This window comes from Sprattus sprattus (assembly GCF_963457725.1).
Source record: "Sprattus sprattus genome assembly, chromosome: 18".
Lineage (NCBI taxonomy): Eukaryota > Metazoa > Chordata > Actinopteri > Clupeiformes > Clupeidae > Sprattus > Sprattus sprattus.
In genome coordinates this window covers 4,920,271-4,945,797 of record NC_137916.1, presented here as the reverse complement: position 1 = coordinate 4,945,797, position 25,527 = coordinate 4,920,271, and the positions used below count along the sequence as shown (strand labels likewise).

The 25,527-nt window shown below is 44.3% G+C and overlaps 1 protein-coding gene across 3 annotated transcripts in view; it reads right to left on the bottom strand.

Annotated features, from left to right (window-relative positions):
• tbc1d16 (TBC1 domain family, member 16) overlaps nucleotides 1-24,751 on the bottom strand; it is a 40,724-nt gene extending 15,973 nt beyond the window's left edge. The window contains exons 1-11 of one of the 3 annotated variants that reach the window (XM_080855878.1): nucleotides 24,475-24,751; nucleotides 21,633-21,836; nucleotides 19,350-19,806; nucleotides 16,472-16,663; nucleotides 15,443-15,590; nucleotides 14,183-14,347; nucleotides 11,445-11,593; nucleotides 9,281-9,415; nucleotides 8,164-8,350; nucleotides 3,023-3,202; nucleotides 548-694 (exon numbers count right to left, since the gene is read on the bottom strand). In XM_080855878.1, coding sequence (XP_080712004.1) covers nucleotides 548-694; nucleotides 3,023-3,202; nucleotides 8,164-8,350; nucleotides 9,281-9,415; nucleotides 11,445-11,593; nucleotides 14,183-14,347; nucleotides 15,443-15,590; nucleotides 16,472-16,663; nucleotides 19,350-19,806; nucleotides 21,633-21,801 — 1,929 coding nt within the window. In that variant the 5' untranslated portion in view covers nucleotides 21,802-21,836; nucleotides 24,475-24,751. Of the gene's footprint in view, nucleotides 1-547; nucleotides 695-3,022; nucleotides 3,203-8,163; nucleotides 8,351-9,280; nucleotides 9,416-11,444; nucleotides 11,594-14,182; nucleotides 14,348-15,208; nucleotides 15,220-15,442; nucleotides 15,591-16,471; nucleotides 16,664-19,349; nucleotides 19,807-21,632; nucleotides 21,837-24,474 lie in introns of those variants that run through there. The other 2 variants (XM_080855879.1, XM_080855880.1) reach the window with 2 other exon arrangements.
• Nucleotides 24,752-25,527: the final 776 nt, after the last annotated feature.

Below are 25,527 nucleotides of genomic sequence, written 5' to 3'. Positions count from 1 at the left end.
ACACTAACCCGGAGCAGTGAGCTGCCTTTGGCGGCGCCCGGGGAGCAGTGATTGGGGTTAGGTGCCTTGCTCAAGGGACATGTATGTATGTTAGTGAGATTTGCTCCATGTGTGTGTGTGTGTGTGTGTGTGAGTGTGTATGTTTGTGAGTTTTGCTCCGCATGTCCGTGTGAGTGTGAGTTTGTAAAATGTGCTCAGTGTGTGTGTGTGTGTGTGTGTGTATGTTTATGAGATTTGCTCTGTGTGTGTCCGTGTGTGAATGTTTGTGAGATTTGCTATGTGTGTGTGTGTGTGTGTGTGTGTGTGAGTGTGTCCGTGTGTGAGTGTGTCTGTTTGTGTGTGTCCGTGTGTGAGTGTGAATGTTTGTGAGATTTGCTATGTGTGTGTGTGTGTGTGTGTGTGTGCGCGTGTCCATGTGTGAATGTTTGAGAGATTTGCTCCCCGTGTGTGTGTGTGTGCGTGCGTGTGTGCGTGCGTGCGTGCGTGCGTGCGTGCGTGCGTGCGTGCGTGCGTGCGTGCGTGCGTGCGTGCGTGCGTGCGTTTGCACCTTGCGCAGCACCAGTTCTCCGTTCATGTGCATGGACAGGTTGCTGAAGTGGAGCAGCATCTGGTCGGTGGCCAGCTGCAGCTCTGTGACGTCCTCTCCGTAAAGCACGATGATCGCCACACACAAGAAGAGGTGGAAGTAGTCCGTCTGCCAGGGGCAACAGTTACCAAGGGTTACCAAAAAGAAACAATAGCCACTGGCTGGTATGGTAGCCATGAGGACAGCATGAGTTCACTGAAGGTCCCGTGAGATCAGAGTACACTGAAGTACCCATGTTTCCACAGAGTGGCTTGTGTTTACAATGGAAGAGCAAGAGGAACACAGCTTATCCTTAAGTCCTGTTAATCAAATTTGTACACATGATAATGTTCTTCCCAATTAATTCTGCTTCAGTGTTGGTGCTACTGTGGAGGCACACGCCACAGAGATGAACAAAAATGTCACCAGAAAATATGATGGCATTTGCATAAACTGGACTACTAACTGGTGTGTGTTTGTGTGTCTGTATGCATGTGTGTGTATATGTACATTGTGTGTGTATTTGTACAGTGTGTGTGTGTGTGTGTGTATATCTGTATGTGTGTGCATGTGTGTGTATGTGTTTGTGTGTATATGTACGTGTGTGTATACAGTGCCACTTGAAAGTATTTGCATTTGCATAAACTGGACTACTAACTGGTGTGTGTTTGTGTGTCTGTATGCATGCCTAGGAGTGGACGCCCATCAAGACCGTCACCAAGAAGCACCAGAAAGAGAATAAATCAGGTAAAAGTCAACCCACACATCACCTTTAAAGAGTTTCGGACCTCTCTGGCAGCATCTGGGGTAAATGTACATGGGTCTACAATCAGACGAAAATTGTTGGTTTTGATCTTGACCAAATTATTGTATCTCGGACTCATCTGTCCAAAGAAGGGACTTCCAGAAGGCCTTTGGTTTATCCAAGTGCTCTCTGGCAAATTTGAAAAGGGCATTTTTTTTCTTTCTTGAGAGCAGAGGCTTCCTTCTAGCAACCCTCCCATGAAGGTCATGTCTATTCAATTTCCGTCTGATTGTAGACGCATGTACATTTACCCCAGATGCTGCCAGAGAGGTCCGAAACTCTTTAGAGGTGATGTGTGGGTTGACTTTTACCTGATTTATTCTTCTTCTGGTGCTTCTTGGTGATGGTCTTGATGGGCGTCCACTTCTAAGTAGAGATGCGGTCATGTTGAATGCCCTCCTTTTCTAAATTATTTGTCTTGGATGGATGGATGGAGCTGGAATCTTTTGGAGATGGTCTTATAGCTTTCCCAAGACTGATGGGCTGTCAGTACCTTCTTCCTGATGTTCTCGGATATCTCGTTTCCTCTCTGCATTGTTGATCTGCATGGGTACACCTTGGCACTACAGTAGTTTGGTTGGTTTCCTCTCTCTTTTAATCTGTGTTGCCCAACCCTTTTCCTAAGGATGTCTCAGTTGATTGGTTTGCTTAATTGACTAATTAAGCACCCAAATATGTTTCACCGAATCTGTTACCGGCTTGACTTTACCAATGCAGCTGGGGGTTCACTTACTTTTGAAAATACACTAATTCCATGTTTCATGTAGTTTTTTGGCTACTCAAACAATTCCCTCAAAACAAGTACATGCAAATGATAAACATGAACCTGACATTTCATCTATGGAAAATTGGTGATGAAAAAAATGAAAATTCATGGTAAAACAACAGAAAACTCTTAAGTGCTCAACTGCCCTACAAAGCAAAAAGGCAGTAACTGCACAGAGCACTAAACTGAGAAAAAAGACCTTAAAGTTATCTTGTTGTCCAGCCCAAGTAGTTGTAGGTAGATGATTGGACATGAGGCAGTATTGTTACTCCATATAACCTTATTCTTTTCAGATATTAGTAATTTTATAATTTTTTTGTATTTTACCCCCTTTTTACAGTTACTGTATTTTTGCTCTGTATTACTTTGTATTACTCCTACTTCCGAAGGTTCCATACCAAGTAAGAAGGCAGTAACTTAATACAGTAATGGCGTTTACTGCCTTTTTGCTTTGCTTTACTAGCAGTTTTTGTAGTTACTGTACAAACACCCAACAATTTTCTCCAAAACAACATACATTTGAGATGAGATGTTTTGTTACATGACAAAGAATGCTTTGAATGTTACAAAAAACGCCAAAAAATGCAGTTACTGCCTTTTTGCTTTATAGGGCAGTCAAGGGGTTCACATACTTTCAAGTGGCACTGTATGTGTATGTGTGCGTGTATATGCGTGTTTTTGTGTGTGTGTGTGTGTGTGTGTGTGTAAATGTATATGCATGTAAGTATATGTGTTTGTGTGTATATGTACGTGTGTGTGTATATGTACGTGTGTGTGTATATGTACGTGTATATATGTGCATGTGTGCGTGTATATATGTGTGTGTGTGTGTGTGTGTATGTATATGTGTGTGTATATATGTGTATATGAATGCATGTGTGTCCACCTGGTAGTGTGCCCAGCAGGCCTCCCACATGCGCAGGGCCTCGGCGTCGGGGAACTCGCGCTTGAAGCAGAGCAGGATCCAGCGGTGGCAGAAGAGCAGCTGCAGGCCGTCCTCGCCCAGACGCTGCAGGTGCTGGTGGAACCGCGGCAGCATCAGACGCAGCAGCTCACGCAGGTACATCTGGGGGTGGAGGTGCACACACACACTCAACATGGTCCCATATCACACGCACACTAAGGCACATTAACCAACACATTTGAAATGTACTGACATAATATGTATATATTTACATACAGTACTGTGCAAAAGTTTTAGGCAGGTGTGAAAAAATGCTGTAAACTAAGAATGCTTTCAAAAATGGAAGTGTTAACAGTTTATTTTCATCAATTCTTCATAAATTAACAAAATGCAGTGAAGGAACAGAAGAAAATTCTAAATTAAATCAAAATTTGGTGTGACCACCCTTTGCCTTCAAAATAGCATCAATTTTCCAGATACACTTGCGCACAGTTTTTGAAGGAACTCGGCTGGTAAATTGTTCCAAACATCTTGGAGAACTAACCACAGATCTTCTGTGGATGTAGGCTTCCTAAAATTCTTCTGTCTCTTCATGTAAACCCAGACAGACTCGATGATGTAGAGATCAGGGCTCTGTGGGGGTCATACCATCACTTGCAGTACTTTCTGTTCTTCTTTAAGCTGAAGATAGTTGTTAATGACATTGGCTGTATGTTTGGGGTTATGTTCCTGCTGCAGAATACATTTGGTGCCAATCATACGCCTCCCTGATGGTATTGCATGATGGATTAGTATCTGCCTGTATCTCAGCATTGAAGACTCCATTCATCCTGACCAAATTTCCAACTCCACTTGCAGAAATGCAGCCCCAAACTGGAAAGGAACCTCTACCATGCTTCACTGTTGCCTGCAGACACTCATTATTGTACCTCTCTCCAGCCCTTCGGCGAACAAACTGTCTTCTTCTACAGCCAAATATTTCTAATTTTGACTCATCAGTCCAGAGCACCTTCTGCCATGTTTCTGCACCCCAGTTTCTATGTTTTCGTGCTTAGTTCAGTCACTTGGCCTTGTTTCCTTGTCGGGGTAGAGCTTTTTGGCTGCAACTCTTCCATGAAGACCACTTCTGGCCAGACTTCCCCGGACAGTAAATGTCTGTACCTGGGTACCACTGGTTTCTGCCAGTTCTGAGCTGATGCCACTGCTTGAAATCTTCCGATTTCGAAGGTAAATAAGCTTGATGGGTTTTTCATCAGCTGCATTAAGTTTCCTTGGCTGACCACTGCGTCTACGATCCTCAACGTCTTCTTCAAAAGAGCTTGAACTGCACATTTTGAAACCCCTGTCTGCTTTGAAATCTTTGTCTGGGAGAGACCCTGCTGATGCAGTATAACTATGTTGTGTCTTGTTGCTGTGCTCAGTCTTACCATGTAAATGGATACAAAAATAAACATTTATTGTTTACATTTTTCAAAGCATTCTTAGTTCATAGCATTTTTTCACACCTGCCTAAAACTTTTGCACAGTACTGTATATATTAAAATGATTATAGATCTAATGTCCCACTCCAAGACCAGTGGTGTAGTCCAGGGTATACGCAGGTATACGGAGTATACGGGCCATTCTACCGAATTGGTGCAAAGTCACGTCGGAAATATTTTGAATTTTTTTATGTTTTATTCCCAAAACTTTGTCCATATGTATATTGTACCATATCTAAAGTACACATATCTAGTAAAAGAAGTCAATTTTTATATTGTATTTTCAGAATGTGTTGGAATGTTTTCCAAAAATTGTCACTACCGTAACATCACATTTACTATAGTAAAAAAGTATTATTATTGACCTGTTCAGATTGTGTTTCCTTCCCTTCTCTGAAGAGTATTTTTACAAATATTTCTTGAAGGTTTTCACAATGAAATCCATACAAATTTTCAAGTTCAATTTATCTGTTTCGGTAATGACTGCACTGTTTCGGTAGTGACTGCACTGTTAGATTGATGTTCATTTCTCTCCCAAAATCTTCCAAAAGGTGCTCTGGGCTGCCCTTTAGTCCACACAACACATTTATTTAAAAATGATGGGATTGAACTACTTACCATCTCATTTTGTCACTACTGAAATCATCAGGTCGCTACCATATGTTTCGGTAGTGACTGTTTCGTTAGTGACAATTCTAGCTAACTTTAAGCATAAATAAAGAATTCTAGCAAGCACACGGCTTGCAAACAAATCTTTGAAGAGGTGTACACACATACAAACATAAGATTTTGCATGAAACCCCAAAAGGTTTACTCAATTGAAGAAAACATGGGTTTCGGTAGTGACAATTCTTAAGGTTACACGTCGATTTTCAGACTTTGGAACACATTTATATAAAAACTATGGGATTTAGCTACTTACCATTCAACCATGAGGGACAGGGATGGCCACCATGGTCAAAAATGCAGGGTCGTGGCTAAAACACAGGCTCAGCCAATGGACTAAAACTCTTGTGTTTCGGTAGTGACATGAAAACTAGGGACATGATTTTTTGAATATAGTTAATTGATTTAAAATTTAAACCCACAATAAATCTAAATATTCCAAGTTCTGTTTCAACCCAATCATAAAGATCTTTGAAATTAAATCATTGAAAAAAATCTAATAAAAATTAAAAGTGTTATTTAAAGGCATTGAAATTTAGATGTCAGGGTTGGGGACAGCTACTTCCCAATAGAAAGTACCCTATAAATGATGATTTTGTATATATTTAGCTTATCACTATCTCATTTAATGCATTGGGTTTATATAGACCATAACATTTTCTTAGTAAATATCTATGCCTAAATACCTAATTGTTTTGTAAATAGTTTTTATTGTTGAGGGACTGCATATTACACGAATTCGGTAGAATGGCCCATACCGACTTATTTTTTAGTCAGCATTGCGTATACCCACTTCTCATAACAAGGCGTTTATCCTGTGTTGTATGGGATGCTTAAAAAAATTGAGAGTATACCCACTTCTCCAGGGACCACTACACCACTGTCCAAGACACACACATACAAGTATGGTGCCCATGACAAAAGAGTACACAAAGTACCCATGTTTCCATAGTTACTCAGTAAAAGCACCATGTAGCTAGCAGATCCTAAAATACTGTGTACTCCAAATATGTTTTAATTGACGAAAAATACAGTTTACTAAAAGTGGGTTGTGTTCACAATGGAGGAGAATGAGGAAAACAAAACTGAAATGAAAGCTTCAAATATTTAAATCCATAATCTATTTTATATATATACAATTGGGAACAACATTACCATGTGTAAAAATACTGTAACACAAGTACAAGTATACAACTACAGAGTCCCCTGTCTCTAGAATGTGAGTGTACAGAGACTGTGTGAAAAGCCTATAGCGTGTCTCCAGCATGTGCTTTGAATGAGCTGTGTTTGCAGTACAGACACTGAGGGCCTGATTTACTAACAGGATTGCGCCCATTTCTGGCGTAAAATAGCGGTCGTAAACATAAAACGGTATTTACTAAGGGGGCGCAGCGCATATTAACGCCTGTGGGTGTGAACAGGGCAGGGCCCGGAAACCAGGGTGGAAACCTGGGTGGAACTTGGGCATGGAGCGCAATTTAATGGGAGGAGAGAAGGTAAGTGCGCCTAATGATGTATTGCGTGGTATTTACTAAAACTGCCTGTCGAGCGCACGTCTCAATTTGCGGGATAATTCTCCGCCTCCTAAAAGGCACGTCTTAACCAGGAAGCGCATTTTCCATTGAGTCTGAAAACGTTGATATTGCACCAGTTATAAGAGCAAGGCGAAGATATATACAGAGACAGCGCACAGAAATATTTTTTTTCAACTCGTATAACACTTTTTTCAGTTAAGCGATCCACAAATCATTAGACGGTACAGGTTAACCAGCCACGCAATACTTCTGAACCAGATCAGAGACATCGAAGCCTCCAACCGGAGATCACATTCCATTCCATCAGTTGTTAAACTCAGGACAACATTACACATCTTGGCATTGGATCATTTCAAACAGTTATAGCATCAGCAGTTGTCATATCAAAGCCTTCACTCAGCCAAATATTCACCCAGGTACTCAACGCATTGCTACGGTGCGCTGGTCAATACATTTCCCCACTGCCATAGCTGAAATTAGAGACATCAAACAGGACTTTTTTGAAATCGCAAACTTTCCGAACGTAATTGGAACCATTGCTTGCACCCACATGCAAACAGTCCCACCTTCAATCCACGAACACGTTTACCGAAACAGAAAGCACACATATTCAATGAATGTCCAGGTCATATGTGATGCCAACATGACCATTACTTACGTGGTAGTGGTCTGTCCATGACAGTTTTATCTTCCGGAATAGTGCCATCTATTGATGATTGAGCAACGGTGATTTTGGAGAGGCCTGACTACTTGGTAAATGTATTTGTTTCAGTGGGGATATATTGTAGTGAACCCATGTCCCAGAACGTATTAATCTCACCATGTACACACCTATATTGTTATAATAGACAGTTTATGCATTAATGCCACCAATAGCATATTATTTATAATCGTGTTCTTTTAAACTTCTCGCTGTAGGTGATGGCGGGCAAAACAACAATATAACCCATTGAATCAGGTTCAATGATTGAGCAAACGTGAACCAATATATCTATCTCCTCTCCGCTGAACCTTATTTTTTTCTTCCTCGTATCTCCATGGTGGGCAGTAACTTGCAGGCAATTTCTCCCGTCTTTTAACGGTGCGCTAAATAATGATTGCCCAGGATCTGGCTTTATAAATATCACGGAAAATGCGGGGAAACACTGTGCGTTAATGTGCGCCTCGCAAAGGCGCAGATTAAGCTGCGTTCGCAAATAAATCTTAGTAAATCAGGCTCTTTAAAGGGCGGAGTGAGCACACAGTGCCCAGCGCAGATGTGGTTTGATAAATAGCACGGAAAATGCGGAAAAACACGTGCGTTAATTTGCGAACGCAGATTAAGCAGCGCTCGCATATTAGTAAATCAGGCCCTGAGTCTGCATCTAGTGCAGATGTCTGTATGGAGCATCACAACCCCCCCCCCCCCCCCCCCCCCCCTCCTCCTCCCTGGCAGCCTCACCAGCTGTCTCTCCATGTCTTCATCGCGGGGCGAGCTGATGAAGATGGTGTTCTCCATCAGGCCCACGAAGCACCAGAACGTGTCGCTCTCGTCCTGCACCTCGGTTAGCAGCGGCGCCACCAGGTCGGACATGCCCTGGCAGTAGCCCATCTCTGGGTTGAACACGGCGTAGTTGAGCAGGATGAGTCTGCACACACACAGGGTCAGACACGGGCATTAGGGCTTCATACAGGAGCCAATGAAGGCTAAATTCCATGACCTCCTGCCTACTGAATAACGTTTGTTTTTTTAGGTACTGCATGCCTGCCAATCTCTGATTAAATGACTAAACTGAGAGGCAGAATTGGTGACAGCCACATATTTAATGATGTGCTATTAAGCTGAGTAATCAGGTAGATGGCGTTGAAATAGAAAGAAAGATATAAAAACACTGTTAACTACTCGTACGTGACATGCCAACAATACTGAAGAAGGCGGTGGCCATGAGAGAATTCTACCAGTTCAAAGAACAGAGGGAGGGGCAGTGAGGTGAGGTACAGAAAATGATGGAAGGAACAGAAGTTATTGAACTATGGAAAAAAAGGAAAAGAAGTGATTGAACTATAAAATAAAGATGAGATCCAAAAGGAGAGACAAAGAGGAACAGAAGTTATTGAACTATAAAAGAGAGATGAGATCCAAGAGGAGAGACAAAGAGGAAAAGAAGTGATTGAACTATAAAAGAGAGATGAGATACAAGAGGAGAGACAAAGAGGAAAAGAAGTTATTGAACTATAAAAGAGAGATGAGATACAGGAGGAGAGACAAAGAGGAACAGAAGTGATTGAACTATAAAATAGAGATGAGATACAAGAGGAGAGACAAAGAGGAAAAGAAGTTATTGAACTATAAAAGAGAGATGAGATACAAGAGGAGAGACAAAGAGGAACAGAAGTTATTGAACTATAAAAGAGAGATGAGATACAAGAGGAGAGACAAAGAGGAACAGAAGTTATTGAACTATAAAATAAAGATGAGATCCAAGAGGAGAGACAAAGAGGAAAAGAAGTGATTGAACTATAAAAGAGAGATGAGATACAAGAGGAGAGACAAAGAGCCGGGGCCACTCAGCTCTGACCTCATCATCTCCACGTTGGGATTGTTTTCTCCTCTGAAGAAGAGGTTGCTGCGGTCGGTGCGGACCACGTCTTTGTCCACTGTGAACTGGACCTTCCTCCAGAACTCACTGTGCTCCTCCACACTCATACACAGCCTGGACAAGAGGAGGAACACAAAGAAGGGGGGGGGGGGGGGGTCAAGGGGTTACTGAACCACTGTCACTGTGAACATAGACAAGATAACGGAGATTGAAGGTAAAGAAAACAGCAAAAACAGAGAAGATTAGAGAAATATCAGAGAAATTCACTGAAAACTATGCAAGATGACAATCGAGTGAACTACTCAACAGACCTCAGATCAGGTGCACCTCTCCAGGCCTAGTGGCCTCATGGCTGAGGTTCTAACCCCCCCCTCTTCACACACAGGTGGGATTTAATTAACACTGTTTGTTTTTCCATGAGCGAGTGCTGGCGGGAGCTAGGGTGAGTGTAGCCTGACGCAATTCTGTGCAACTGTTTCCGAGCGCCGGTGTTTGTGTGAGCGCTCCCCACGGTCCACCCCCTCACCCCTCCCCTCCCCTCCCGGGACGCCCCCGCCCCAGAGCTCTCCTCCGCTCTAATCTCCAGCCCACTTTAGCCCCTGGTCCACAGAGTCTAGCCACCCTGGCCCAACAGCCCACAGCCCTGCACAAACAGTGCTTGGGTGTGAAATAACAACCACTCCCGTGATGCCTCTGAAGCAGCGTCTGCAGACACAGACACAGACACAGACAGACACAGACACAGACACAGACACAGGCACAGGCACAGGCACAGACAAACACACAGACACAGGCACACACACAGACACAGGGCAACATCGCTGACGTGTGTCTGTAATTGTGTGTCAGTGCAGGAGGGCATGTCTGTTTCTAGACTCCAGTGTAGGTTACAGACGCTGAAGTGTTTTTGCAGGAGGCGCTGAGCTGTTCGCTGCTGACGGGGGACTAAGGTGTCCTCGAGGTGTGACAAACAAATGGGAATTGTGGTTCATGGCGACGATGCCCAAGACAATTGTGCTGACAAGAACGGTCATTCTTAGGTTGGGGGATGACTGTCTTTCATTAATACTATTGTGTCACATTCAGATACTCCCACATGCTTGAGGAGATCCAAGCCCAAAACCAATCAGTTTGTAGGATGGGCACATACACCTAGAGTCTGCATGCCAGCTGCCTAGCTACCTAGTGGCCACATTCCCCGTCTGACTTGACTGGTCCTGACATTCTTAATTTCCATCGGGGTATGCAGCACTTATCTCCACACACACAGCTATTGATTAGTAATCCTGTTGCCTTCTGAGGCTGTGGTAACACCATCCAACTGAAAACCCCAGTGTGAAAACACTGTCATGTAAATAACCTGACCACACCTCTGGGAAATAAAATTCTTCATGCTTTCTTGTGATGTTATAATTATAGGCGACACTTGTTCCACACGCCTTTTAAACCCCCCTCTCTGGGGGACTTTAGGGTCTGTCCATCCTGAATGAAAAGATTACTACTGAAAGGCAGTCTGGTTGATGTTATTATGATCTCACTTCCTTCCATCTGTAGCAGCAGTGAGGTGTCAGTCTGAGCTCCTTTTAGCTCTGCATCAACCTGCCAGTCTTCTAAAGGTTGGACATCGGGTGGTATGTGACCTTTGAGCAGGGGTGGTGGCAACCTCTACTGAAAACCTTATATAAGGGATATAAAAACCAGCAGTCTTACTAATAATAGGCCTATAGCAACCATTAACAGCACTCATGGCTAAAATACTATCCAGCACGCCATGCTTTGTAAGAAAGTCTACAATGCTGACAAAAAATAGACAGTAATTGTAGTTTCATGTTAAACCAATTCGTATACTTCTTTCAGTCAACATTCAGTATAAACCTGCGGTGAAATGGCTTGTATGACCTGGTGATATTCAGTATAGACCTGTGGTGAAATGGCTTGTATGATCTGGTGATATTCAGTATAAACCTGTGGTGAAATGGCTTGTATGCTCCTTGTATGACCTGGTGATATTCAGTATAGACCTGTGGTGAAATGGCTTGTATGCTCCTTGTATGACCTGCCATGCCTCACTTTGTTCTCTGACTGAAATCAAAAGGGTTTTGAACACAGACACACAGACACACACACTCTCACACACACATACCTGCGCTGGTGGATCTCCTGGTACTCGGCCCTCTTCTGCAGCCTCCAGGCCTCGCGCTCCTGTGAGGCGGAGTCCCAGCTGTAGTAGCGCAGCAGGAAGGGCCACACCTCGCCCCGGATGGACGGGTCAATCCCCCCGAAGAAGATGGCCTGATGACACATGGCCACACAGTCAGGCAAGCAGTCAGTATCTGCGCTTCTATGGAATCAAACCATAGTTTGGTGCTACAGGAAGATACATACTGGCTTACGGGCGATGGGTGAGGGCCAAGAATTAAAGCATACCGATTATTGTTGTCAATAGGATACACCAAACGGGTACACAGGTCATACATAGTGCCCCTTAAAAAGATTAACAATTCTTTAAACAGGAATAATGTAACTGGAAAGATTGATTTTATCATCAATTTCCTCTCTACTTTATAATGGCCCATGAAAATGGCCTGCTTCAGTTGCTGCCGTCATCTAATGAATAGCTAAGGCCCCAGAAGCCGCCCAAACACAACAACAGAGGGGGATGCATGTCAGCGTAGCTGTTGGGCTCATCTGGGTCATGTTGACCTTTTCTGCAGTATGATGTGCACAGCAGGGGATGTTCCAGCACAGAGCCATGCTGCTGGTTTCAACCACGGCTGCCTTTCACACCTCCCTAGCTGTTGGGACTAATCTCAACGCAAAACAAAACAAAAACACCCATTGCATCAGCTTCACACCTGCCCTTAAACCCAAAGCACACACATCAAAGAGGTGTGAGGAAGAGACTCTCCAGTGGTGTCAGAGATCTGAAACTGAATGTAGGGCATGGCCCTGTACCCGTTCATTCTGTGACCACCAAAACATTAAGGGGAAAACAAGAAACATAAACTGTTTGTACAATTTAAATTATGCAACATTCTGATTGCCTTTCCACCCTGTCGCGCTTAATACGTGACTGATGTTTTTAAGAACATGTCATTACTCATACGTGACTGATGTTTTTAAGAACATGTCATTCTTCATACGTGACTGATGTTTTTAAGAACATGTCTTCCTCATACGTGACTGATGTTTTTAAGAACATGTCTTCCTCATACGTGACTGATGTTTTTAAGAACATGTCATTCTTCATACAGTGGGGAAAATAAGTATTTGAACCCCTTGCGATTTCACAAGTTTGGCCACTTGCAAAGAAATGTGTGATCTATAATTGTAATGGTAGGTGTATATTAACAGTGAGAAACAGAATATCAACAAAAAAATCCAGAAAAATGCATTTTATAACATTTATGACTTTATTTGCATTTGATGCAAAAAATAAGTATTTGAACCCCCAAAACTGACTGACAAAAATGACTTAGTACTTGGTGGAATAACCCTTATTGGCAAGCACAGACGTCAGACGTTTCTTGTAGTTGGTCACCAGGTTTACAAACATCTCAGGAGGGATTTTGGTCCACTCCTCTTTCCAGATCCTCTCCAAATCTTTATGGTTGTGTTTTCAATGGGAGGGAATGAGGTTCAAGCCCAATATTCCACGTTACATGGCCCCATCCATAGTCCCCTTGATGCGGTGGAGTCGTCCTGTACCCTTGGCAGAGAAACAGCCCCAAAGCATAATGTTTCCACCGCCATGCTTGATGGTGGGTATGATGTACTCTTGGGGTCATTTTTAGCATCCCCCCCCTGTCCAACACGGCAAGTCGAGTTGATGCCAAAGAGCTTGATTTTGGTATTATCTGACCACATTCTGTCTCCCAATCCTCCCTAGAATCATTCAAGTGTGCAATGGTAAACTTCAGCTGGCCCTGTACATGCGCTTCCTTGAGCAGGGGGACCTTGCGAGTGCTGCAGTACTTCAAAAAATGACGGCGTGGTGTGTTGCCAATAGTTTTCTTGGTGACTCTGGTCCCAGCTGCCTTGAGATCATTCACAAGCTCCCCCTGTGTAGTTCTGGGGTTATTCTGCACCTTTCGAATGATCACTGATTCCGCACGAGGGGATATCTTGCATGGAGCCCCAGACCTAGAGCGGGTGACAGTTGTTTGGTGTTGCTTCCATTTATGAATAATCGCACCAATAGTTATCTGCTTCTCACCAAGCTGCTTGCCGGTGGTTTTGTAGCCCATTCCAGCCTTGTGCAGGTCTACAATCTCATCTCTGACGTCCTTGGACAGCTCTTTGGTCTTGCCCATGGTGGTGAGGTTGAAGGTGTGAAGTATGATTCTTTGGACAGGTTTCTTTTATACAGGTCACCAGTTGAGATCAGGTATACCTTGTTAGACCTAATGAGGACTAATCTGTGTGCTTTTTGGGCACATAACTGGCCATTGGGAGCCAGAATTCTTGCTGTTTGCTTGGGGGTTCAAATACTTATTTTTTGCATCAAATGCAAATAAAGTCATAAATCTTATAAAATGCAGTTTTCTGGATTTTTTTGTTGATATTCTGTTTCTCACTGTTAAAATACACCTACCATTAAAATTCTAGATCACACATTTATTTGCAAGTTGCCAAACTTGCAAAGTCGGCAGGGGTTCAAATACTTATTTTCCCCACTGTAAGTGACTCATGTTTTAAAGAACATGTCATTCTTCATACGTGACTCATGTTTTTAAGAACACGTCATTCCTCATGCATGCCTGTCCTTGGTTCCTCCCTCTTCGTTGCATCATAGGTGTGTATGTACACTAAAAACATGTTCTATATGGTGTTTGAAAGTCCACTCTCCGTGGGATCCAGGGGCACTACCACACTCCTCACCTTCCGCAGCTTGTACTCCTCCTCCACCTGGCCGCTGTGGTTGAGGTGGCGTAGCCAGGAAGCCACATCCAGCCGCCGGTACAGGCGCTCCTCCGGGTGGGTCTCAGCCGCGGGCAGCGTGGGTCTGCGGATGGAGAACTGCATGCACGACTTCTCATCCGAAACCTAACAGACAGATAGAGAGGGGAGTGGGGTGAAGAAGGGATGAGAAAGGTAGATATACTGACTCAAGAGGTCAACTCACTGTTGGATGTCGGCAGTTTGTTTGTCAGCGCAGGTTTGAGTTTGTGTGTTAAAGTGTGAGTGTGTTTGAGAGTCTAGAGAACGAAAGGAATTACAAGTAAATAAACTAATAAAACAAACAACAGGAGTAATAGTAGGATAAAAAAACAAACACAAAAATAAATACAACAAACCCGATTGAATTGATGTTTATAAAGTAAAAAGCAAAAACAATAAAAGTGAACCAAATAAAAGCACGAATAGATAAAAACAGAATAAAATAAGTTACAATTTGAATTAAATTAGGCCATCAGACCATCAACCTCAGACTAGACTAAAAGCATAAATTAAAACACAACCTCAGACTGGACTAAAAATGAAAATCCAGGAAATGAGTGTTTAAAAGTATGTTTTTAGGTTAACTTTAAAAGTCTCTATGCAGGCACATCTGATATTGAAGGGGAGATTATTCCAGAATTAAGGACAAACAACAGTGAAATGCATAGAGGTACCATCAAGTCAAAGTCTCTTCTTAATACAAATTACATTTAACACTTCAATGCAATTTCGAATTAGAAACATGACCCAAGTTATACCCACAGACAAATGTCTACTGCCATTTGCACTCAAATTCTGCTTACAACCTGCTTACATGTGCACTCATCCTGAGTCAACATCATTAGGACAACAACCCCTAGTCCAAGCCAAAAGTGGGAGCTGTAACAATGACCTGTGCTCGAATGAGAATGGACACTCTGACCCCCACTTGTGTTCCTGTGGACAGTCTGTGGAGGAGCCCCTCACCTGGTCCTTGAGCTGGGGTAGGGTTAGGGTCAGTTTGTGGAGAAGCCTCTCACCTGGTCCTTGAGCTGGGTTATAGGGTTAGGGTTAGTGGGGGTCAGTCTGTGGAAGGGCCTGTCACCTGGTCCTTGAGCTGGGGTAGGGTTAGGGGGGTGAGTCTGTGGAGGAGAGCCTCTCACCTGGTCCTTGAGCTGGGGTAGGGTAAGGGGGGTGAGTCTGTGGAGGAGAGCCTCTCACCTGGTCCTTGAGCTGGGTTTCCCGACAGCACTTCCACTGCTGGAAGACCTCGGCCAGCTTCTCCAGACCAGCGTGGTGAAAATGCAGGATCTTGTACTGACTCTCCCGGCTGGCGATGACCAACTGCCCACTGGTGCAGGCCTCGTCACTGGAGACACACAAACCACATAGGACCTCAACACAACGCACACACACACACACACACACACACATATACACACACACACACACACACACCACATAGGACTTCAACACAACGCACACACACACACACACACACACACACCACATAGGACTTCAACACAACGCACACACACCACATAGGACCTCAACACAACACACACACACACACACACACACCACATAGGACCTCAACACAACCCACAGCCACACACGCACGCACACACACACACAACCTCAACACAACTCACAGCCACACACACACACACACCCTCTCTCTCTCGATACACACACCACACAGGACCTCAACACAACTCACAGCCACACACACACACACACAACCTCTCTCGACACACAAACCACACAGGACCTCAACACAACTCACAGCCACACACACACACACACACACAACCTCTCTCGACACACAAACCACACAGGACCTCAACACAACTCACAGCCACACACACACACACACAACCTCTCTCGACACACACACCACACAGGACCTCAACACAACTCACAGCCACACACACACCAAATAGGACCTCTCCACAACTCACAGCCACACACACACCACATAGGACTTCTCCACAACTCACAGCCACACACACACACACACACACACACACACAACCTCTCTGGAAGAGTCATGTTAGAAGATAAGCAGCTGGATTGCAAGCGTTAAAGACAGGTCCATCATATCAGTGTGAACACCTAAACCTTCAAGTATCCTTCCATATGCTACAGTAGTTGGATGTTTTGTACTTTAACACGGCTATGGTCTCAACACCGCAGTCAGGAGGAGCAGGAGCCAGAGCCGGGTCCAGGCGGCCTGGCAGTGTGTCTGACCTGAAGAACAGGCGCAGGGACCTCATGTGACCCAGGTCCACCCGGAACACCCCACACAGCTGTTCTAGGGCCAGAACCTTCTGATGCTCCTCCCACCGGACCCCCTGTGATTGGCTGGTTTCAGAGGGGGCGTGGCTGTCTAAGCTGGAGGCGGAGCTGGCTGAGTGCGTCATGGATTCATCACACATCTCCCTGGAGGATACAAGAGGAGAGAAATGCACAACCCATATGAACATTGACAATACAATTAAGAACTCATCTGAGTAACAATTAACTACTATCATGAACACTATCTTTGCTATAGTCTGCCCACTGTTACTGGGACAAGTGAATTCATTTGAATATTTTGTCTGAACTGAATTTAATGGAATCCCCCATATTCCAGTGCACAGCTAATTTCACCATGACCCTGTTTCCCCCACGCCTCCAGCAGAGAGGAGCAGACGAGAGCAGAGTGTCAGTGGGCTCACGGGTGCCAGGACTTGGGCTTACACTAAACAAACAACCCTGACAGACAGTCAGCACTCCTCCCACTCACTCGGCTGGCTGGAGTCTGGGCCATTGGCTCTGGTCCTCCTCTCACAAACCAAAGGTCAGAGGTAGCCTGCTGCAAATGACCAGCAGTACACACTGCCCCGTCAGACAACATTTTATCCAACCACGCTGAAACGGTGCGCTACTAACGACTGAACCACTGGATTCAAATTGAGATAATGGTGTGATTATGCACTCTTTTAGTCCACACATTGGTCTATTGCGGTGTAGGCAATGTAACCCCCCGACCCCACCCCACCCAACACCTCTCTCTCTCACTGTCCTGAAGAACAGGCTGTCCACTGGGGAACACTACCACTGAGAGTCTCAGAGACATCATCAGTTAACATTAGGTCAAATATTACTGGGGGAATTACCTCATTTTCGATCGAATAAATACATTTCATCATCTTCATCCAAAGAAACACAAAATCCCTAAAACATATGAGCCTGATTTCATTACAAATTCAAACCAGACTGTTTTATGTTCTCTTTCTCTCAAGTTTTGAATGCCATGCCAACAGCACAAAGGCTGTGCTGAGGACTCTGCCAGTAAAAGGCCAAAGAGCTTTGGTGTTTGAGTTCTCAAGAAATACACTCATCTCATCCAAATGACTTGGCCCCGAACACTGTGTCCAGTAGAAAGGAGACACTAATTACCGCTATAATACTACTCTGATATTTGGATATTCCACACACACACGCACACGCACACGCACACGCACACTTATTCAAAGTGACATGTCTACAGGTCCAACCTCTCATGTTGTCAATTAAACATTAGGAATGGCTCGTATGTGTTCGGCTCCCTGGACATCTCGTCCTTCCACCGACTCCCTCCAACTCTAAAGCTGACATACCTCAACAACCACAAAAATCTGCCCATCAAAGATTGAAAACTGGATAACCATGTCCCTGAGAAGATTGGGTATCTAATGAATAACATGAGATCTTATGAATAACATGAGATCTTAGAACAAAAAAAGATAGAACCATAGAGGTTCTGGAAAGAGGCTGAAAATTTGGCTCCAACTGCTCCACCCAAAAAACCTTTGGCTCCTCTTGTGTCTGTTACAGAGCCTGACAAAGCACAAATCACTGCAGTTTAGTTCCCAGACTCAAGCCCATGTCCTGGGGCTCAGTCTAAGGTTTACAGATAGTAAATACTTGTGGAAGGGATTTAGTTTGACAGGGAGAGAAAAGTGCCTGAATGTAACAAGATATAGAGGCAGGGTGGGACATTAATCTGTAGGAAGGCTTCCAACAGGGGCACACAAAACATCTCTGAAAGGATTTTTCCTCTCAATCTCTGTTCAACACTGATCTCTCACTGGCTCTGTTCTTCAACTCCCTCTAATGGCCAAAGGCTGACATTACACATGTAATGATGGACTGGACCTCTGCCTCACAGTTACAAACCTTATCTCATTGCTTTTTATTTCCATTACTATTTTTCATGAACCGCAGAAATGTTCCAGTTCTATTACATAATTGTTTCCATGTGAGTATTCTGCTTTAAATATGTAGGGTGTTTTAAATTCCCAAATAAGGCAGTACCTGCAGCAGTTCTTTATTTTATCTCATGCAAATAGATTTCCTGCAGAGAAGAAAATCCATAACTCTAACAAAACCTAAAATGAATCAAACTTTTTAAGAGATGGTGACTGAGCAGCAGTCAAGTTACTGTTGAGGACTGAGCATTTTCGAACGATCTTAACTGATAACTGCAGTGATGTGCATATTAGGGTGCTGACCACAACGGGTTCACATAACTGTGAGTTGCAAAATGAAAACAGGAAGAGAAACTGGAACACTTTTGTGTAGATAAGAATGATGAGCCCTGCACTCTTTGCAGGAGTTCACATAAGACAGCAAAACAGCTCTATTCTAAAAAAAAGTGTGCTCTCTCCAACTGTGGCTCTTTCTGCACATGTATGGTGCATCTAGTCATTCAGAGTTCCTGTGATACATTATTCTCAGTCTTTTCTAGAGTCTAGTATTCACAAAGTCTTTCCACAATGTATCCCTCTCTCAATCAGCTTTGTAAACCCTGATGATGCCATCATCACAGATTTGATGTAAAAAAAGTGAAATTTCATTGTTAATATGAATACATCCTATTTTCCCCCATGTTATGTGCTGGTCAGATTTAGAGCAGTTAGCCCCATGTTATGTGCTGGTCAGATTTAGAGCATTTAGCCCCATGTTATGTGCTGGTCAGATTTAGAGCAGTTAGCCCCATGTTATGTGGTAGTCAGATTCAGAGCAGTTAGCCCAAGGTTGTTGACATGTTTGACCCTTAAAGACAGACAGAACCTGTGTGTTTTCCACCTCCCCCACTCACCTGCCCTCACTGTCCAGGAACACCGGGCCGGCGTTCTCCCCAAGCGCTTCGCTGACGGGCGACAGGCAGAAGGGCGAGGAGAAGGTGTCCGAGTCGGAGCCCAGCGTGCTGTCGCGGCTCACCTCATCTGCCGAGAGGTCGCAGGATCCTTCGTCCGCCTCCTCCTGCTGCTGCTGCTGCCCCTGCCCCTGCCCCTGTCCCGGTACCTGGGAGGGACCCAGAGCAGGCTCCACCTCCCGGGCCTCAGCCTCATCTTCCTCTTCCTCCTCCGGGGCCGGCTGGGGTCGCGGGGGCCGGCGTGGCCTGCGGCGGGGGTGGCGGCGCACGGGGGAGCTCTCTGGGGTGATGAAGCGGAGGGCCTCCTCGTCCTGCCGCTGGATACGGGAGTTAGGCACCCAGGTCAGGATGAGTGTGGAGCCCAGAGCCTCATCCTTCTCCATGTGCACACACAGATAGCCTAGTGAGGAGAGTTCATAAGAATGAAAGTTGGGATGTTGGTACATTCCGTTCATCTTACTCCTTTTATTTTGAATGTATTAAGAGGGAGCATGAGTAATTGTTCATACAATGCACAGTAGTACAGAGAAACGTCATCTGTTGATTGCTGTAGGATTAAGCTAAATAACTTATTTTTGATAGCAAAAAACTAAATATTGCATTTTTAATTGTGATGATTCTTGGGTACCAACCTACTCAAAACACAAACATACCCTTAGGCCTGTCACAATTATTACATTATATTAAAGCTGAAGGCAATCATTTTGCATAATTGGTTGAATTGTTTCCATTCTTCTGTATAAAACAGCTGGATAAAACAAATAGAAATCATATTTCCATCACTATCTCCCGGGGTGTTCCACCTTCTGAGGTTTGACCAGTGGTCTGTTAAAGATGCCATATCCTTGCACCCGCTTCTTCACTGTCATCGGTTTCACTCGAGGTGGGTAACTTCTAATGTTCGACCAACTGCATTTCGATAAGATCCTTTTAACATTAACATCATGGTTTTAGTTGTTAAGCCACCATCCACAGCATTTCTTTGTGTATTTCGTTAATAGGCTTTGTTTATTTAGGCTGTTATTTATGTCATGTCTGCCCTGCGCTATTTAAGTTTACAAAGCCAAACAGGCAAACAGACATGTAATTTCTATTGATATGCTCAAATGTTCAAAGATTATTAATGGCTCTTCTTCATAAAATGTATGTGTATTATTAAGCTCTGTTTAGGATTAAACTATGATAGTGGCATAAAATTAACAGTAATCCTCAACTAAAATGTCTTGTCACCGCTTTACTTACCCTTGCCAGTATCTCACCACTATGGCCTATGCCATCCATGTCTAAATGACCACATACTATTCATGAGTATGTCCACAACCTCTATTCATCTATTAGTCACAGTCATAACACCAGACGCTACACCAGACTTGCCACCTGATGTTTGGACTCATGACTTGCCTGCATTTGGTCACATGACTCAGATAACATCTCATGACTGAGCAGTAGAGGGTTACCACATACCTTACATGGGAACAGAGAGAAGCCGTTTTGAAATGCTTTAAAAACGTGTCCAAACCCACCATCTTGGTCTCTGCCGCCTGTGTTCTCATTTAATAAACACCTCATCTACAGCAAGGACCTACATCTAAAGTAACCTTCTTGTCTGGCACTTTCAGATCCATTGAGGGCACAGAGGACAACCTCAGCATGACTGTGGTCCACACTAGGGATGGGTTGCTTGGGTTCTAGTCTTTACATGCGACTCGAGTTAACAAAGCAACACTGCTTTGAGGCAATGCAGCTGAGCCTCACTTGACACCACACCGCCACGTGATATTTGGAAACGAAGCTTGGTTTACCACGCACGTGCCCCATCCCATTGTAGGTATCGTGTTAACTGCAAAATACTGTGTAGCCTATGGTTTAAGACTACTGAAATAATGTTAAAGTTGTTTTCTGGATGATTTGTCAGTTTTATGTTTTGGAACTTTCACACTAAAAACCCATAACATATATTTACCACCTTTCTGATGAAACCTCTCCTTAGGAGGTGAAAAACAATGAAGCAAAACATACAGTGTCAAAACCAGTGTGTGTTGTATCGGAATGACAGCACTCGCAGTAGGCCTATGAAATGTATCGACCACCTGATGGAGGAGGGTGTCAAAAGCTTTGAAGCTCCAAATCCCTTTTGCTATGAAACTGTTTCAAAAGCTTTGCTCGGCACATCCATTGGGTACACAGCACCAAAGCCCCAGGAGGGCTGAGAGGAGGCAGGGGTACCTGGGTGGTGCTCGGCCAGGCCGGGCAGGGGCTCTGCTGGGTGCACGCACACATTGTTCTTGGAGAAGATGATCTCTCCATCCAGGGCTCCTCGCGACCCTGTCGAGTTGAAGGTCAAGAGGTCGGAGGCTTTAGTGGAAGCGCGTCGCAGGAGTCGACCGAATGACATGTCCTCCTCCAGCACGGGGACACTCCTCCCATCCTCTGAGAAAGAAGAAGAGAGATGACATTAAATGACATGTCCTCTAGCACAGGGACACTCCTCCCATCCTCTGAGAAAGAAGAAGAGAGATGTACAGAGAGGGGACAAATAGAGTGAGCAACAGAGGGAGACAAATATTTTTTTTAAGATTATAGAATGACAAATGTAGCATAAACTGATCCACACAGACCTGGTATACAGGCCTAGAACACTGACCAGGACATGGTACCATTTAGGATACCGGTAAGCATGACAAATTCATGGCCATGAAAATGACATGCGTCTTTTCATGGATCTTTCCTTACGTTGTACTCAGAAAACACATAACCTGTGGCTTTTAACGCTGGATTTGGACAAGCAGCACACAAGGATACAAATGTAGAGGGAGAGACAGGCCAGCCTGGCACTGCTGCTCACACCATCAGCCTGAGCCGGCACACCCAGCAAGGGCTCCACACTACAACACTCCACCTCTTGGCGCGTGCCAGTCTGCTGATGCCATGCAGTAAAAGAAAACACAAAGCACCCTCCAGTTCATGCCCTCTAGTCTAGTGTATGCCCACTTCCATGGCTCAGCATGCTTAATGTATGAGCATGCTCAATGCCTCATACAACCGGAGTGAAAAAAAAAAGCCTTAATCAATTAATAATTAACTCAAACCCTACGGATGAGCTTCTGTGAGCTTCACTTCATTGCACTGCAGAGGGGATTCAAATAAAAAAAATGTGTTAATGTGGTTTCGCTGGAGTCGGCTCCATGTGTGTGTGTCATTTTGAGTGTCCATATCTCCCTGCTTGTGTCAGCATCTGGTGCCATGCGGCGCACGCAGACCTTCACTCTTATCTTGCTCGTCTACGCACTCTGTCTGTGAGTCGGTCCAGGTGCAGTCCCTCCTTGCGCAAACAGTGACAGCGCACACACACACCAGTCAATCCAGGAACCGGAGCCTAATCTGTGAGCGGGTGAACAGCTGAACCCCATACCAGGCACACATACACAGGGACACACACATTAGACAAGAGTTGTCAGGTCTTAAAAGCTTCAGGTTTTACTCCTGGGGAAAGTAACACGCTGATTAGGTTTCCCGGCAACATCAGGACTGTGGTCTAGGCTAGAGGGTGATAAGAGTGTCTACATGTCCAGCTATACTCATCTCCAATATTGTCTTGTAAATTAGTCACCTGAGCACTTGACATAGAGGTGAATGGAAAACACACCCTTCCCACTATGTTATCTTGCTGCTAACTGCCAGTAGTGAGTACTAGCGGCTGACCACGGACTGATGGGAATACCCAGCGCTCCCAAGACGAATACTCCTCCACACCAGCAACAATGGAATGCAGTCTACTTCCCTTTCCCCTGATAACCTCCTTGCACCATTGCAATGCCCCGACATTTCCTTCTGACACACTTACAACAGGAAGGCCGGGCCCTTTCTTCTGTTGAGAAAACATTGAGTGTTGGCGGATGGGGAAGAAGCAGTCAGGAATTGCAGGAGAGCTAGGGAGTAGCAAGTCAAACAGAAAGCGTCAGGAACCAGCCCCTGAGGGAATATCAGGTGTACGGTATCCTTTCTGAATGCGGAACGTCGGGAGCCCTTGACGGATGGCTCGTGGCGGAATGCAACGAGAGCAGAGGAGCAAATGAGCAGTAAAACAAGCTAGTCAGGTTAAGCTCTAGCAACGGTCCCGTAGGTAGTATGGGAAAGAGAGGAGAATGCTGGCACCAACAGACACGAATTTCTACATGAAAATAAAGAACAGGAAGCAACTGATTGAATAGCCTAAGTATTTTCCTGCATGCAAGTCGTGCACTGTGCACACAGTCGTCCGCTTCAACGTCGGCATGTGACTACAGTCCCTGTCCAAGTGATAAAGATAGCCCTCTTCCCTCTTTCAGCTGTCTACAACCTTAAAGTGTTGACAGAGCATGTGTCCGTATCAAGAACACACAGCAAAACACTCACTGTTGACCTCAACGGCTAGTCGGTGGGACTCTTGAATGTGACACGTGGGATATGAAGGAACCTGGTATCGTTGCACTGTGTGCTGAAAATCCCTTGAATCAAAATATCCGTAGTAACAAAAGCTTATATATTTATAGAATGTATTTGAAAATCGCATATGTAGGCCTACACACGTGGGCGATTTCCCCAAGTGACCACGAACATATCACTTATCAGGAAACCGGAGGCTGACCAGGTAGAGGTGACATATCATTTACGTCTTGTCCACTCCATCTGTGATACTATCAGGAGCAGGCTAGCAATATCTCGCTTCTTAAAAACGTCTGCTACATGCTAACCATGCACTGACAATACAACTTTGGCCACTGACTATAAGGTAGGGGTTCACCGTCACCGTCTTTCAATCCGACCATGGCAGCAAACGTCTTATATAAAATATTTATAGCCTAAGCAAAGAGCAGTTCCACCATGACTGCATATCTATTACCAGCCATTCTAGTTCCAAGCGTTTGTTGAACTACCACGCTGAAGTATTGATATTCCATCGTGAGATTCTATATGAATTGCTACATTGTAATCGTAAAAGTTGCCCCATGCAGGAGGACACAGCGGTGCAACCGGGCAGGACAAGTCATTAATGACGGCTACATAAAACAGAAGGTATATGCCTCACCCTCAGCTCCACCGAAGATTACAGTTCGAGCCGCGCTTCCATACAGCTGGCAGTGGTCTTAGGTCAGGACTCCGACACACGAATAGTTCCGCTTCTTTTTATTTACCGGGAGCTATGTTTATACGCGCTACTCTACATGGCACGTTGTTGCTGATGGCTTAAAACCCAACCCCCGAATTCCGTTGCTTCCGGGGATGAAAACCCTCTTAATTTGCAGCTCCTTCATTTAACTGAATAAAATATGAAATGCAAACGGTGAGCTACCTTTGAATGGAAAGGCGCAGGACAATGTCAGTGTCCATTCAATGTTACAATGAAGGAGGAGATGAAAAGATGTTCTTATTGGCATCCTGTGACGTTTTAGAGGTCAAACGGGAAAGCCTTCGTTTGGTTGGCTGGTCTTCCGACACAGGTGGCCTTTGCTGAATCGTCATTGAGCATCATCAGGACCGTTAAAAGAACATCATCATGACGAAGTAGATACACTGGCAGTGTACTGTATGAAATAAACGACTCCCACACTCTTTTGGATTCAACATTGATTCATTCATTCAGGTGTATATTTATAAGGTGAAATGAAATACCACATCCCTTCAAGTAAATCTTCACACAAATGACATGATAGGCTATTATAACCCAAACTGAAAGCATTAAAATACATTTAGTTTGGTTAATATTACGTTATTATTAATATTTAGTGACACCTTTAAATAAACATGCATCTTTGGTCTCTAGTTTACTGCACTAATTGAAGCATATTTGCCTTAGTTTTCCCTCTAATTTTCATCTTAATGCAGTGAGTGCATTGAGGACAATTGTAGAGTGTGTGGGACAATTTTAACATGCCAGTGTGAAAGGGTAAAGTAAGATTTATGGCAACCGCTATGAATTATTCAAACCACCTTCAAGCAAATTTTTCCCCCTGTTATTTGCTGTCTGACAGCCTTTTTAAATGCCAAAGAGATTGTCGCTTTCAAACCAAGGCTGTGACATTTTCGCAGAAGTGGCAAGCCCATTCAGTTGCTAGCTATGCGCGCTTGCTGGTTGCAACCG